Below are 16959 nucleotides of genomic sequence, written 5' to 3' on the forward strand. Positions count from 1 at the left end.
TTCAGCATTCTTCTGTAGCACCACATTTCGAATGCTTCGATTCTCTTCTTGTCTAAACTATTTATCGTCCACGTTTAACTTCCATACATGGCTTCACTCCATACGAATACTTTCAGAAACGACTTCCTGACACTAAAATCTATACTCGATGTTAACAAATTTCTCTTATTCAGAAACGCTTTCCTTGCCATTGCCAGTCTACATTTTTTATCTCCTCTATTCCGACCATCATCAGTTATTTTGCTTCCCAAATAGCAAAACTCATGCACTACTTTAAGTGTATCATTTCCTAATCTAATACACTCAGCATCGCCCGTTTTAATTCGACTACATTCCATTATCCTCGTTTTGCTTTTGTTCATGTTCATCTTATATCCTCCTTTCAAGACACTGTCCATTCCGTTCAACTGCTCTTCCAGGTCCTGTGCTGTCTCTGACACAATTACGATGTCATAGGCAAACCTCAAAGTTTGAATTTCTTCTCCATGGATTTTAATTCCTACTCCGAATTTTTCTTTTGTTTCCTTTACTGCTTGCTCAATAAACAGATTGAATAACATTGGGGATAGGCTACAACCCTGTATCACTCCCTTCCCAACCACTGCTTCCCTTTCATGCCTCTCTACTCTTATAACTGCCATCTGGTTTCTGTGCAAAATGTAAATAGCCTTTCGCCCTCTGTGTTTTACCCCTGCCACCTTCAGAATTTGAAAGAGAGTATTCCAATAAACATTGTCGAAAGCTATCTCTAAGTCTACAATTGCTAGAAACGTAGGTTTGCCTTTCCTTAATCTATTTTCCAAGATAAGTCGTAGGGTCAGTATTGCCTTACGTGTTCCAACATTTCTACGGAATCCAAACTGATCTCCACCGAGGTCACTTTCTACCAGTTATAGTTATTCCATTCGTCTGTAAAGAAATCGCGTTAGTATTTTGCAGCCATGGCTTGTTAAACTGATAGTTCGGTAATTTGCACATCTGTCAACACTTGCTTTCTTTGGGGTTGGAATTATTATATTCTTCTTGCTCGCCAGATGGTAGAGTTTTGTCAGGACTGGCTCTCCCAAGGCTGTCAGCAGTTCTAATGGAATGTTGTCTACTCCCGGGGCTTGTTTCGACTCGGTCTCTCAGTGCTCTGTCAAACTCTTCACGCAGTATCATATCTCCCATTTCACATTCATCTACATCCACTTCCATTTCCATAATATTGTCCTAAAGTATATCGTCCTTGTATAGACCCTCGATATACTCCTTCCACCTTTCTGCTTTCCCTTCTTTCCTTAGAACTAGGTTTCCATCTGAGCTCTTGATATTCATGCAAGTGGTTCTCTTTTCTCCATAGGTCTCTTTAATTTTTCTGTAGGCACTATCTATCTTACCCCTAGAGATATACGCCATTCATCCTTACATTTGTCCTCTAACCAATCCTGCTTAGCCATTTTCCACTTCCTGTCGATCTCATTTTTGAGACGTTTGTATTTCTTTTTGCATGCTTCATTTACTGCATTTTTATATTTCCTCCTTTCATCAATTAAATTCAGTATCTTTTCTGTTACCCAAGGATTTCTATGAGCCCTCTCCTTTTTACCTACTTGATCCTCTGCTGCCTTCACTATTTCATCTCTCAAAGCTACCCATTTTTCTTGTACTGTACTTCTTTCCCACATTCTTGTCAATCGTTCCCTAATGCTCTCCCTGAAACTCTGTACAACTTCTGGTTTAGTCAGTTCATCCAAGTCCCATCTCCTTAAATTCCCATCTTTTTGAAGTATCTTTAGTTTTAATCTACAGTTCATAACCAATAGATTGTGGTCAGAGTCCACATCTGCCCCTGGAAATGTCTTACAGTTTAAAACCTGATTACTAAATCTCTGTCTTACCATTATATAATCTATCTGAAACGTGTCAGTATCTCCAGGCTTCTTCCATGTATGCAATCTACTTTTATGATTCTTGAACCAAGTGTTAGCTATGATTAAGTTATGCTCTCGGCAAAATTCTACGGGGCTGATTCCTCTTTCATTCCTTACCCCTATTCCTTATTCACCTACTACGTTTCCTGCTCTTCCTTTTCCTACTATCGAATTCCAGTCACCCATGACTATTAAATTTTCGTCTCCCTTCACTATCTGAATAATTTCTTTTATCTCATCATACATTTCATCAATCTCTTCGTCATCTGCAGAACTAGTTGGCATATAAACTTGTACTACTGTGATAGGCGTGGGCTTCGTATCTATCTTGGCCAGAATATTGCGTTCATTATGCTGTTTGTAGTAGCTTACCCGCATTCCTACTTTCTCATTCTTTATTAAACCTACTCCTGCATTGCCCCTATTTGATTTTGTATTTATAACCCTGTATTCACCTGACCAGAAGTCTTGTTCCTCCTGCCACCGAACTTCACTAATTCCCACTATATCTAAATTTAACCTATCCATTTCCCTTTTCAAATTTTCTAACCTTCCTGCCCGATTAAGGGATCTGACATTCCACGCTCTGACCCGTAGAACGCCAGTTTTCTTTCTCCTGATCACAACGTCCTCCTGAGTAGTCCCCGCCCAGAGATCCGAATGGGGGACGCCAGCAGAGGGCACCCACGGTTTGGCTCCCATTAAATGTCTTGCTTTTGCTACGTTGGACTGTCTCTCCAGCAGCCAATATACTCTCTGACGACATCCCAGTCACGTGAAACTTTTATAATCCTCTCGGAAAGAGAAAGGATCACTGCCTGAAACACAGTCGCTTTCTTTAACTCAGATGCTCCGAAGAACAGAATTTAATCATCCGTCAGCCTTTGGTTCTGTCACACATGAACATAGGTAGATTTAAATGGAACTATATGATTCCAAAGACATTTTGAAGTCTCAAACATCTATGATGTATATCTATAGACTGAAGCGATTAATGAAAAGTTGTACCAAGGAAAGAATTCGATACTGAGTCTCTTGCTCACTATGAAGATGTGCTAACCAGTACGCCACGCTGCCACAGTGGCTCTGCACAGCTGCACTGACTGCCCAGCATGCTTCACTCCACAGTCCAGATTCCCGTTCACGCCTCACTCAGCCCACTTGGTATTCCTCGTAAACTCAAACAGCATTGCAGACGTTCTCCAACTGTACTGGAGCAGCACCTCAGCATCGAATGAAACCGGGGATCCTGCCTCAAACCCAGGCAGAGATACTTCACTCAAATGAAACTATGCTGTTCCAAAGACATTTTGAAGCCTCAGATATCTATGATATATATCTGCAAACTGAAGGATCCGTCTTTAGTTCGATGATGGGGTGCTTTTTGAATGTAGTAGGAGAGCCTCTGCAATGCTGTTTAAGGGGAATACCAAGGAGGCTGAGGTGTGGATGGGAATTCGTCTTGAGGAGGGAGGCGTACAAGGGTAGTAGCCACAGTGGTATGCTGATATAGCGGTTGGCGTACCTGCCTAGTGAGTAGAACACCACAGTAGATTTGTACTGCAGATAGTCTTTTGAATTTAAAACTATATTGCAGACACTCTTTTGAATTTTTCAAGTCCCAGTGAGCAAGTAACAAGTACATGCTATTGATTTCAGGGTGAAGAGCAACGCTTCTGCCGTCTCGCACTACTTCCGCAGCATGGTGCGGCAGACGGTGAACTACAGGGAGGAGAACGGCGTGACGAGGAACGACTTCATGCAGCTGATGATCGAGCTCAAGAACAAGGGCTGCGTGGGCAGCGACAAGCCTGGGGCGCACAAGGAGAAGGGCGAAGAGGACACGTGGAGTGAGTGTTCAGTACTTCTGTATCTGCCCTGGTGCTGCCACTCCTCCATGAACTGCAATGCCACAAAATGAAAGATCACGATGTTAATAAGGGAAATCCATTCAATTAACACATTTTTGCCCAACTAGGAACACATGTTTATTCATAAGCATGTCTGTCTTTTCAAAAGGTGACTCCATGAAAACTATGAGACATGCCGAAAGTAGACACATATCAGTGGATAGAACATGGCCGGCCATGGCGTGACGAACTTGACGAGTGTTGCGAGTGCGGACAGCGTGCGGGTCGAGGCTTGGCTTGTCACTCGGCTTCACTCGGTCCTTCTCGGGAGTACCTGGAGCAGCGAGGCATTTCGTTTAGCTTCTCCGTGCGGCATTTTTCGGTCGGTACAACTCTCAGCGTTTGGCAGAATCGTCGTGTGCTGGCTGGTTAACCTTCGCTACTTGTTCACAGTATGGAGGACTTTCACAGGTCCAATGACTATTTGCACAAAAAGAGGCAGTCTAGCGATCTATCGTCACAAGAATTTACGAGGGTGAGTCAAATGAAGACCTTAAACTTGTAATAACAAATCGAAATTTCGCGCCGTTATCCTGCAAGTTGGTAAGCGTGCTACAAACAGCGTGCAGTATGGCCTGTAGGTGCCAGAATAGTGCAGATGCACACATACTGTCGCAGTATCAGTATAAAGATGGCCGCCCCACTTGCGACTTGCACCAGGGAAGAACGGAGTTCTGTTATTCGGTTTTTGCGTAGTGAAGGTGTGAAAGCTACTGAAATTCATTGACGAATGAAGGTTCAGTACGGTGATGCATGTTTGTCACAGCAGCAAGTCTACGAATGGAGTAGGAAGTTCGCAAATGGTGTGACATCAGTGGAAGGTGCTCCTCGTCCAGGTCAGGCACAACGAGCTGTGACTGCACAGAACATTGCAGCAGTTGAAGCCATAGTGAAGGAAAACCGCCAAGTGACACTGAATGACATTGCAGCATGTTTACAGATTACTCATGGGTCATCACACCACATTGTGCATGATGTGCTCCAGTTTCACAAAGTGTCTGCAAGATGGGTGCCACAGCAGCTGACTCCTGAAATGAGAGAACAACGTGTTGAAGTTTGTAAAGAACTTCTTCGGCGCTTTGAATGAGATGGTGGTGGCTTCCTTGCAAGAATCGTTACTGGGGACCAAACCTGGGTTCACTTCCACCAACCACTGCCTCATCCACCATACTCACCAGACCTTGCCCCAAGTAATTTCCATATGTTTGGACCACTCAAAGACGCAATGGGAGGAAAGAAGTTCCGTTCTGATGAAGAGGTACGCCACGCGGTGCATGAGTGGTTGCGCGGACTACCAAAAGAATTTTTTTCTAAAGGTATTTATGCACTTTGTAAGCGCTGGAGGACTTGCATTGAGGGTGGGGGAGATTATGTTGAAAATTGATACAGCTTTGTACCACTTCTGCACAATAAATAATATTTAAAAAAGATATTTAAGGTTTTCGTTTGACTGACCATCGTAAAACGAATAGGAATTATGTAACAGAGGGATAAGAATTCACAGTTCGCCTGCTCACTAGGCAGTTGCACTATCCACTACGGCATCCCTGCCCAGTGACTTTGTACAACTGGACGGAGTTCCATAGCACACACCCCTCTTCAATCCAAGTTACTATTCACACCTCAGCCTTCTTGATATCCCACCTAAACACGAACGGCGAGTTGAAAGAAACTAGCGCGTTGAGGAAACATAGATTGATCAGTTTTTCGAGCAACTAATAACTAAACGGTCCGCTAGAATAACGTTTCCACATAACTTCCGGGAGAAGGGTCAGCTGTATGGACAATATAATACGTGTTTCATATCTTCAAAGGTAGCAATGGTGTTGGTGAAAACACAAAAACAAAAATCACTAAAAATATGTCAAAACAAAAATTAAACACAATATTATTGTGATGTATCTGATACTATTCCCTTCGATAAGGATATTATGAAACTGAAATTGGATTCTGGCTAAGCAAAGTATTACCAAAGTTATCGGTGTGTCTTTATTGAAATTAATATTACAAAATCCGTGTATTTTAAACTTCCTCTGAAATACATTTATTGCCTCAAAAGGGGTTCATAAACCAGTGCCAAAAATAAGATAGGCCTTTCTCTCACATCAAGGTTAGTTGGTGGACTATCACACACAAAACACTACGTTAATTCGAAAAAGAGGTGGTTCTGAATTCCAGTATGTTTCTAAGATGAGGATAATTTATGAAAGGGAAGCCACAAACCGAAATATTGCACCGTACGAATAAAGCTGGTAAAGTAAGTTTAAATAAAAGATCGCTGTGGAAAGTGACGAGTAATTTCAAGCAATTTTATTTAGTGGTCAAAAGGCCTTGTTACATCAGAACCGACTTTTACTACGTAGAACCTAGATTATGACGAACAAAGCAGTCTTTATCTGAAGCAATCGATTTTTTGCACAATACTCGGTCGCAGTAGATCTTGGGTTTATGAAAAGGGCGACGATTACAATGGAATACTATCACAACCGCCAGCAGAAAGCCGGGGAAAACAGACTGCCATTTATGTATACCTATAAGTTAGATGAATACGCAAATAAAAACAGTAAAAGGGTGATCCAAAACGTCATGTGTTATAATTTTGATGTGTAGGGTCAGGTAATAGTTCGTTTATCGACTATTTCTACTTCGAATTTCTTTGTGGTGGTAAATTTACTAACTGCCGCTTTAAATATAAGACGTGGGCAACTTTTCCAGAGTTGTCGATGGACGACGTGGCCGCGCAGGCGTTCGTGTTCTTCCTGGCGGGCTTCGAGACGTCTTCGACGACCATGAGCTTCGCCCTCCACGAGCTGGCTCACCACCCGGACATCCAGGCGCGCGTGCAGGAGGAGATAGACACAGTCCTCAAGCAGCACGACGGAAAAGTCACCTACGAGTCAATCAACAGCATGCACTACCTGGAAAAAGTAGTCGCAGGTACGTACGAATTTACAGTTTTTTCCCTGTTTGACAGTATTGTCGTAAACATGACCGACTCGCACTGAAGAGAATAATTTCAGTTTTAAAAAGATTGACGTGAACTGGAAAGAAGGAAGGTTGTTAAACAGGTTCGTGACACGTCAAATTAAAATCAGGCTACAAGTATAACAAAACGGCGAATTACAGTAAAAATAAACCCTCGCGTCAAAGCGTCTGACTGCTCACCTTAACTAAAGAGCCTCCATGAGGCAGGTGATCTCGCTCATGTTTCCAAAATACAAAGGTGACAAACACTTTGCAACTCACACAAAATTCTGTGTAATTTCCATCCCCATTCTGTCAGAAATAACAATTAATGACGTAAATTATTAATTTCTGATTCAGAATCTCGAATATAATTCACATGGATCCTTGCCATATTTCTATTACATCATCTGTAAACAATTTCTGCCTACTTAGTTTTCTTGTGTTCGCAGTCCGTTTCATGTGTCCTGCCATTAGAACCTTGTCCTTGTCGAGACCTATTTTTGACGGACAGAGAGGTCTTAACTCTGTTCCATCACAGTTTATAAAACACAAAATATTCTCTGCCGAGAGGAGTAGTGCGACAATTTAAAAGCTTCACTGTCATACTATAGGCCAAGTACGGAAACTGCCGTCCCGAAATACGTATTTAGTTTTTCTATGGTTTCAGTAAATCAATAAAGGCGACTTCTTGAATGGGAAGTTTGAAATGTACACGGAGAATTTCATTGCCCCATCCTTATTCATATCGAATGTTTGCAACGTCTATAATTACCTCGACGTCGATGAGACGATAAATCTTTCTTTACGCTGAATTTCGACAGTCAGATCTATTTGGAACAGTTTCTTCTCGAGAAACATTTATAAGGAAATTTTCTTCGCATCGAGAAGGGATAGTGAATCCCCGCGCGGAAGTGGTAGGGGGAGGTCAGTTATTTGCTTCATCTCTCTCGGTATACTATCCTTCAGTACCGACGTGGAGCATAAGACCTCCAATACGTAACTGTAAGTGTGTTTCTTAGCATGTGATAGATGTTGCCGCGCTGAAGTATAAATGACATCTGTAAACAGGAAAGGGCAGACTGTGCATATGCAGCAGGCTAGAAGAGATTACCATGTTCCCAAGTACTTTTAAACTATGTGGATAATGTAATGTTTATAAAGGTGTGTGTGTGTGGGGGGGGGGGGGGGGGAGGGAGGTCTGTGTGTGTGTGGAGAGAGGGGCGGAGAGTGTTGTTAAGAGAGAGAAGGAATGTGGAAAAAGGACGAGTAGACGGAAAATATCTGAGAGAAAACTAAGGAAAATTCGGATCGCTCCTTCATCAAAATTTGCAGCGAACCGATAAGGATTAGCTTTTATCTTCTTTAAGTACACGGAATTACGTGCAACTAAAGGTTAACTATTTTCTATCTGTGTTTATATTGCGAAAGGGATTAATTCCGTAGTTATCAAGTGGAGTATCAATCATCTAAAAGCATCAATATGGCCAACTGCACATTGCTTCCCAATAGCACGCGGCACTGTACATGTCTGAGAAACTACTAATATCCGCAGAAATCCATCCTTTGCTCACGTAGAAACATCTATATACCCTCAAAAAGACAATGATGGCCAAGAAGGCAACCGATGTTACCTCGAGATCTCTGGCGTTACAAAATCTGGGCCTTTTTTTCTAACGCAAGGCGGCGAAATGTGTGCGTTATCAATAATTACACTGGCGGGACCGAGTAAGATGGCCCAGTCAGTGAACTCGTATTCTGGAGAACTTCTTTGCCGATTCTAACTTCCGCGGTTATCCTAAATCGAGAACAATGCTGGGACGATTTCTCTGAGAAGTACGCTGTTGATTTCCTTCCTCAGACCGAGTTTGTTATCTGTCTCTAATAACCTCGTCGTCGACGGATTTATATGTCTTGGTCTTCCATCCTTCTCTTGTTGGATAGTTCCACAAGGACTGAGGGCCTTCTTGGTAACGATAAGTCGATAGTATTGCGAACAGTCCCTTTTTCTCAATTATTGGCGGAGGCATTTTATATGGTTTCAGCCAGTAAGAAGAGTCCTTTTTGGAATAATAGCTGTAAATGAGAAAACACGGAAAGAAAGTTGTTTCTACTGTTCTTGTTACAGAGACGCTGAGGAAGTATCCACCACTTCCTGTACTGAACAGGGAGAGTAACGCCGTGTACAAGATTCCTGACAGCGACGTCGTCCTGGACAAAGGGACGCCCGTCGTGATACCAGTGTACGGGCTGCACCACGACCCGGAGATCTACCCAGACCCGGAGCGCTTCGACCCCGAGAGGTTCTCTGAGGAGCAGAAGGCGCAGAGGCATCCCTACGTGTACCTGCCGTTCGGGGAGGGCCCCCGCATCTGCATAGGTGAGGTCTGCAAGCGGCCGCCACTTTACTCATGTACACTGCGCCTCGACCATCACACCTCCAGCAAATCCCGCGGAACGACAACTGCACCAGCGTCAGTATTTAGTTTGTCTAAAGATCTCGGATTAGTTAAAGGCGTGTCAAAGTGAAAGGTAACAAGTTCCTGATTATATTTAGCAGCTCCTCTTAATTTACTTACAGGGTGTTACAAAAAGGTACGGCCAAACTTCCAGGAAACATTCCTCACACACAAAGAAAGAAAAGATGTTATGTGGACATGTGTCCAGAAACGCTTACTTTCCATGTTAGAGCTCATTTTATTACTTCTCTTCAAATCACATTAATCATGGAATGGAAACACACAGCAACAGAACGTACCAGCGTGACTTCAAACACTTTGTTACAGGAAATGTTCAAAATGTCCTCCGTTAGCAAAGATGCATGCATCCACCCTCCGTCGCATGGAATCCCTGATGCGCTGATGCAGTGCTGGAGAATGGCGTATGGTATCACAGCCGTCCACAGTACGAGCACGAAGAGTCTCTACATTTGCGTAGACAAGAGCTTTCAAATGCCCCCATAAATGAAAGTCAAGAGGATTGAGGTCAGGAGAGCGTGGAGGTCATGGAATTGGTCCGCCTCTACCAATCCATCGGTCACCGAATATGTTGTTGAGAAGCGTACGAACACTTCAACTGAAATGTGCGGGAGCTCCATCGTGCATGAACCACATGTTGTGTCGTACTTGTAAAGGCACATGTTCTAGCAGTACAGGTAGAGTATCCCGTATGAAATCATGATAACGTGCTCCATTGAGCGTAGGTGGAAGAACATGGGGCCCAATCAAGACATCACCAACAATGCCTGCCCAAACGTTCACAGAAAATCTGTGTCGATGACGTGATTGCACAATTGCGTGCGGATTCTCGTCAGCCCACACATACTGATTGTGAAAATTTACAATTTGATCACGTTTGAATGAAGCCTCATCCGTAAAGAGAACATTTGCACTGAAATGAGGATTGACACATTGTTGGATGAACCATTCACAGAAGTGTACCGGTGGAGGCCAATCAGCTGCTGATAGTGCCTGGACAAGCTGTACATGGTACGGAAACAACTGGTTCTCCCGTAGCACTCTCCATACAGTGACGTGGTCAACGTTACCTGATACAGCAGCAACTTCTCTGACGCTGACATTAGGGTTATCGTCAACTGAACGAAGAATTGCCGCGTCCATTGCAGGTGTCCTCGTCGTTCTAGGTCTTCCCCAGTCGCGAGTCATAGGCTCGAATGTTCCGTGCTCCCTAAGACGCCGATCAGTTGCTTCGAACGTCTTCCTGTCGGGACACCTTCGTTCTGGAAATCTGTCTCGATACCAACGTACCGCGCCACGGCTATTGCCCCGTGCTAATCCATACATCAAATGGGCATCTGCCAACTCTGCATTTGTAAACATTCCACTGACTGCAATACCACGTTCGTCATGAACACTAACATGTTGATGCTACGTACTGATGTGTTTGATGCTAGTACTGTAGAGCAATGAGTCGCATGTCAACACAAGCACCGAAGTCAACATTACCTTCCTTCAATTGGGCCAACTGGCGGTGGATCGAGGAAGTACAGTACATACTGACGAAACTAAAATGAGCTCTAACATGGAAATTAAGCGTTTCCGGACGCATGTCCACATAACATCTTTTCTTTATTTGTGCGTGAGGAATGTTTCCTGAAAGTTTGGCCGTATCTTTTTGTAACACCCTGTATATGGTTTCCTTTCCATAGGAGCTCGACTGCGCTGCAGCAGTAGATATGACAAAGGATTGTAGCTATCATGGGAAGTTGATGGACTTGCCAGCTGTCGACCAGCTTTGTACACTCTCTTCAGATTTCGCCAATAATGAACTGACTGCTGTTTTTTAGCAAGACAAACACCAACGCTATACCTATATAATAATGAATACAGGCAATGGATTAAAATTTTACCTTCAACCATCATCTGCCGACTACAGGCAGATGATGATTGAAAGTATCGCTCTAGGAAGCAGAATTCTGTTAATAAAAGTATTTCTGGCCCCTTCTTTGATCATAATCGAGGCGGAATCTTCTTACAGGTCAGTAGGAGCCTGAAGTTGGCGTAGTAAATTGCCGAAACTGGTAGCCAAATAAAATATGTTAGGAAACTAGACGACTGGAAGGTGTTGAATTTGACATCAAAATAAAGCCCAGTAGAAACGCACATATTAAAAAAATTTGATGCCTTTTAAAAGATTTAAACAAACTTCGAAATTCTGACATTTTTCAGGAACTGACGACAGTACTGACAGTACTCCAATGAGAAATTTAAAGAAATTTACACGCCGGATGAATGTAGCTTTATAGACGAATTTCAATGAAAAATGAAGGACCTGATCCGTCGAAAAGAGTGAGATATATAGTAAAAATTTATACACTGTATGAGGTAAGTAGCGGTTATTGTTACGGTTCCAAAATACGAAACTGGTCGGAATACTAGTGCACCAGAGAATGTTGTCATGGTCTTGCCACAATCCGAACTAAATAAGGTTCAAAATGGTTCAAGTGGCTCTGAGCACTATGGGACTTAACATCTGAGGTCATCAGTTCCCTAGAACTTAGTGCTACTTAAACCTAACTAACCTAAGGACATCACACACTGTAATGTACCCTTCTCCTCGGGGTTCTGCCGTGAAAAATATAAAATAGAAAATCTGATTGGGTTTGGAATCTTGGTGGTTTCAGTTACGGATAAGGCGGACTTCGTATTATTGGTTGAGATCGTGCTGTAATTTGACCGTGCATGGCAGACCGGGTCGGCAACACTACAAAAAGCGACTGTACGGAAATAGCATCAGAAACTAATTGAAATTTACCTTATAATCTTGTTAGATAGGCATTATTAATTACAATGTAGTCTTCATGGCTGTCCTCGTAATTTCTCTTGTAGGACGACCCGTCTTTCACTTTTCTCCGTCTGTTGAGAACTTCTTCAAGTTGTCACTGTCATGATCAGTTTACAAATTTGATGATAACCACCTCGAATCACTATTGAAACAACCTCGCTTTGTAATGTAATTTTAATTTCCACCCAAAAGCACATTCAACACATCGCCGAAAAATACACGTCTTTCGTATGAAGACAAGAGAGAGAGAGGGTGTAATCAATTAGTTGTTAAAAACAAAAACCTACGCAAAAGTAAAAAGACGAACAAAATTATTTGTAAAAATCGGTCGCTGGCGCAGCGCTCTTCTGCGTGCGCGATCGTAAATTATATCTTTGAATTGGCGGAGGCGCGGAAGTCAAAGTACCATTACAACACATCCATGGCCGAGGCAGGATTCGAACCTGCGACCGTAGCGGTCGCGCGGCTCCAGACTGTAGTGCCTAGAACCGCTGGGCCACTTCGGCCGGCGAACTAAATAAGGGATATTCTATACTTTGTTTCTTAATAATACTCCACTCCCAAACCTCTTTTTAAAAACAGGAAAACGCAAATGTTATCGGGACAGTTCACAGAAGTGAGCGGAATGCGCCAAAAATATTCAAGGACATACGTTCTTTAAAAAAAAGTAAAATTTTCATGGCGAAGTTGTAATAATTTGCAGGCTCTGGTATGGAAGGACAAGCGTGACCTGTGTATCACATCAACGGAACACGGCAGTGCAGAGATGGTTGAACACCTAGACAAACAGTTTAGAACAACAATGATCCCCGAATGCATCCTCGAATACAGTAACTGCTTTTCAAGATTAGATGTTGGCCTTTTTCCAAGTCATGAGAAAAGTCCTCGAAGCATACCGGCCGGCCGCTGTAGCCGAGCGGTTCTAGGCGCTTCAGTCCGGAGTTGCACAGGTGATACGGTCGCACGTTCGAATCCTGCCTCGGTCATGGATGTGTGTGATGTCCTTAGTTGGGTTTAAGTAGCTCTAAGCCTAGGGGACTGATGACCTCAGATGTAAAGTCCCATATTGCTTAGAGCCATTTGATTTGAAGTATACCGAAAAGTTGATTATATGTATGTCGGACGTGGCTCTATTACATATGTAGATTATCCATAAAAAGATACACGGTCAGGAAAAGAAGACATATGTCGATCCGCGTGTAAATGTAGCATAGGTAACTGTAAGAAATGTCAATTACCGGACTAGGAAAAGCGTGGAAATCACAGTGTAAAGTGGCTTTACATCTACCGCAATGCTTTCTAAACTACCTTGCCACCATGCCATGCAGGATTACTAATTTCTGGAGTTGTAGGTATTTTATTGTCAGAAATTCGTTTAAGGGGTGCAGTTCTTCCTGTAATTGACAGTTTGACAGTCTATACTTTACGGCCTCGTGTTATTACATTCCTTCTGATGATGTCACATATGAAGACGCTCCATATGTATTTTTAGACTTTTTTAGGTCTGACATATTTAAGAAGGGACCACGAATCAAATCAGTGTTGATATACACCAGCCATTGGGCTTTTACTGCGATTGTTTCGTGCATTATGCTGTCCCGTTCAGCACACGTCGTCACTAACAGCCTGGGCACGGATTTCGTCGAACTGATTAGTACAGCAAGGAGTGAAATCGCGAGTCCCTAGCAAAAGTCTCACGTCTCTCCGAGAAAGCAGTTGACCCTAAACAATACCAGAAAATAGAAAGTATGAAAATTTTCCCCAACAGTTGGGATGTATAATGGAAACATAGATTACGCGTCTCTAACAGAGTGGAGTGTTAACGATATCACGAAACTACACCAATCAACGCTACTGGAAGAGGTTGCCTTTACTCTGCCTAGAAGTGACTGCGAAAAATGAATTGGTAACAAACAAGATTGGGAAGCAACACTGAACGCGTTATCAGACAGCTGTCTCTAACAATCAGTTGGGAAGTCCAAACTCTAAACAGAACTATTTGAAACCTCCTGGCTGCAATCATACCTGACCATTTCCAGAATTTTTCCTAAGAGAAAAAGGTCAGTGACTATTATTTGTAAATCGAATGGAAAATGCTGAGACTGGATATGCAAATTTTCTCCAGTTAGCTTGGTTACTGAACAGATTAAACATTTTACAGCGAATATTTGATTTGCAAGAATGGTCCAAGTTGTATCTCCGGACCATATAATGAATGTGGCTTTGGGAGACATACCCACATTTGGTAATAGTCGAATTTGCTTACTGTATGGTAAAAGGCTTGTTCTCATGTTTCAGGTATGAGATTTGGGTTGCTGCAAACTAAAGTCGGGCTCACCAACATTCTCTCGAGGTATAACATAGAGCCATGTGAGAAGACCATCCGGCATCTCTCCTTCGAACCCAGGGCGATAGTCCTTACACCAAAAGGCGGTATACAGCTGAGGCTCAGCAAGAGGAACAAAGTCTAGTGTTCATTATATGCCATTCGATATTGTATAAAAGACAGCTATTTAATATTTTTCATATGTGTACATATTGTAATTAAAAATTTTTTTTACTGAAACCTTATCATATTGTTAGTAATAAATAGAATATCATCTGCCAGAAGCCCTTATCATGCATTTCGTAACTCACTCATAACGTGAGCAGTATTCCCATACAAGTGAGTATAAGAGATTTGCAAGGTGTGATGAATTGCGACTTTGTAAACCACACTGCGTGCACTGTGCATGAAACATTTGACTCTGAAGAACGCATTAACTGATTACAAGATAATGCTTTCGACAGACACGTTTACACATTTTTTTAACTTCCAATGATACGCGTCACGATGTTGTCACTATCTTTTCAGACAATTTTCTTTCGCTAGAAGCGGGTAATTTTTACACACAGCTTAATAGCAGGCCATACGAGCAAGCAAGGAACTTCGTTTGATGATAACTGCAGGTCACAGTTGTTAATATAATAAACCATTTCTGTATCTATGCCTACAGTTTCAGCGACACCCTGTGATAACAAATTCTAGGCGATAGATGATCCCGCTGAAGCAGTTATCTCTAATTGTGTAGTGATTATCTGATCGGACTCCTTTGGCTAGAAATGACAGGTATTTATAGTGGTTAGTAAAAGATCAGTGGTGCCCTAGTATAAGGAAACAACTAAACGGGCATGGGAAAGGTGCAGGTCATTCATCACAGGTCATTCGTTACTTCACGGAAGTCCAAGGATCTTTTATTGTACAGATACCAAAACCAATAAAATACAAATGATTCAGGCAGTTACTCCAAAATTTCTTCATCTAAACCATGTGATGATTAATTAGTTAATTTAAACGAATAAAATGCACCAATTTATGAAGGACTAACAAGCAAGTAGTGCAATCAAATATAACTCAAACAAGCGTTTAGCGCTGGGTGAACAGCGACACCAGTGATGCTAAAGACTATATTTCCAACATTTGTCTGGCCAAAGGGGCTGCCTGACAACTAATATAGCTAAGAAGAAGTGTAGTAACATAAAATTACATAAGTCTAGAATCAACACAAACACACAATATCTGAAACTCCCTGGCAGATTAAAACTGTGTGCCCGACCGAGACTCGAACTCGGGACCTTTGCCTTTCACGGGCAAGTGCTCTACCAACTGAGCTACCGAAGCACGACTCACGCCCGGTACTCACAGCTTCACTTCTGCCAGTATCTCGTCTCCTACCTTCCAAACTTTACAGAAGCTCTCCTGCGAACCTTGCAGAACTAGCACTCCTGAAAGAAAGGATATAGCGGAGACATGGCTTAGCCGCAGCCTGGGGGATGTTTCCAGAATGAGATTTTCACTCTGCAGCGGAGTGTGCGCTGATATGAAACTTCCTGGCAGATTAAAACTGTGTGCCCGACAGAGACTCGAACTCGGGACCTTTGCCTATCGCGGGCAAGTGCTCTACCATCTGAGCTACCGAAGCACGACTCACGGCCGGTACTCACAGCTTCACTACTGCCAGTATCTCGTCTCCTACCTTCCAAACTTTACAGAAGCTCTCCTGCGAACCTTGCAGAACTAGCACTCCTGAAAGAAAGGATATAGCGGAGACATGGCTTAGCCACAACCTGGGGGATGTTTCCAGAATGAGATTTTCACTCTGCAGCGGAGTGTGCGCTGATATGAAACTTCCTGGCAGATTAAAACTGTGTGTCCAACCGAGACTCGAACTCGGGACCTTTGCCTTTCGCGGGCAAGTGCTAGTTCTGCAAGGTTCGCAGGAGAGCTTCTGTAAAGTTTGGAAGGTAGGAGACGAGATACTGGCAGAAGTTAAGCTGTGAGTACCGGCCGTGAGTCGTGCTTCGGTAGCTCAGATGGTAGAGCACTTGCCCGCGAAAGACAAAGGTCCCGAGTTCGAGTCTCGGTCGGGCACACAGTTTTAATCTTCCAGGAAGTTTCATATCAGCGCACACTCCGCTGCAGAGTGAAAATCTCATTCTGGACACAATATCTGATCAATCAGAGAAGTCCCTTGTACATATTCAAGATACTGACCTGAAAACATAAATTACGAAATAAAGAAATTTGAGCTTTACATCGGTAAGATGGTTTAGAATAACGGGCACTACTGCTTAAACTAATGCCCGATTGCTACGAGACGCAAAGTTAACTTATGAGGGATGCCGTCGCAAGCCAGGATGCCGCAAATGTCTCAGAGGCTACGGTGAGACGAATCAGCACGCTGCACGCGAGCACATACGCAGCCTATGCCGGCAGGCTACGCCAAATGTACCGGCGGGTAACATAACACCCAGGGGCAACGCCTCCAAACGCTAGGAACAGCTCGGAAAGCGGAGAGCAAACAAGCAAACCTTACGTATTACAACAA

The 16959-nt window shown here is 43.0% G+C and overlaps 1 protein-coding gene and 1 non-coding gene across 2 annotated transcripts in view; one reads left to right on the top strand and one right to left on the bottom strand.

The window, feature by feature from the left end:
* The window catches only part of LOC126484678 (probable cytochrome P450 6a14), a 32845-nt gene extending 18283 nt beyond the window's left edge, over positions 1-14562 (top strand). The window contains exons 4-8 of the mRNA XM_050108272.1: positions 3573-3767; positions 4593-4608; positions 6541-6760; positions 8916-9167; positions 14390-14562. Coding sequence (XP_049964229.1) covers positions 3573-3767; positions 4593-4608; positions 6541-6760; positions 8916-9167; positions 14390-14562 — 856 coding nt within the window. The remainder of the gene's footprint in view (positions 1-3572; positions 3768-4592; positions 4609-6540; positions 6761-8915; positions 9168-14389) is intronic.
* A 1116-nt stretch (positions 14563-15678) lies between these two features.
* On the bottom strand, positions 15679-15753 carry Trnas-uga (transfer RNA serine (anticodon UGA)). The gene has a single exon. It is a non-coding gene; the product is annotated as a tRNA-Ser (tRNA).
* Between the last annotated feature and the right edge of the window lie 1206 nt (positions 15754-16959).

This window comes from Schistocerca serialis, chromosome 6, assembly GCF_023864345.2.
Source record: "Schistocerca serialis cubense isolate TAMUIC-IGC-003099 chromosome 6, iqSchSeri2.2, whole genome shotgun sequence".
In the NCBI taxonomy this organism is placed as follows: Eukaryota; Metazoa; Arthropoda; class Insecta; order Orthoptera; family Acrididae; genus Schistocerca; species Schistocerca serialis.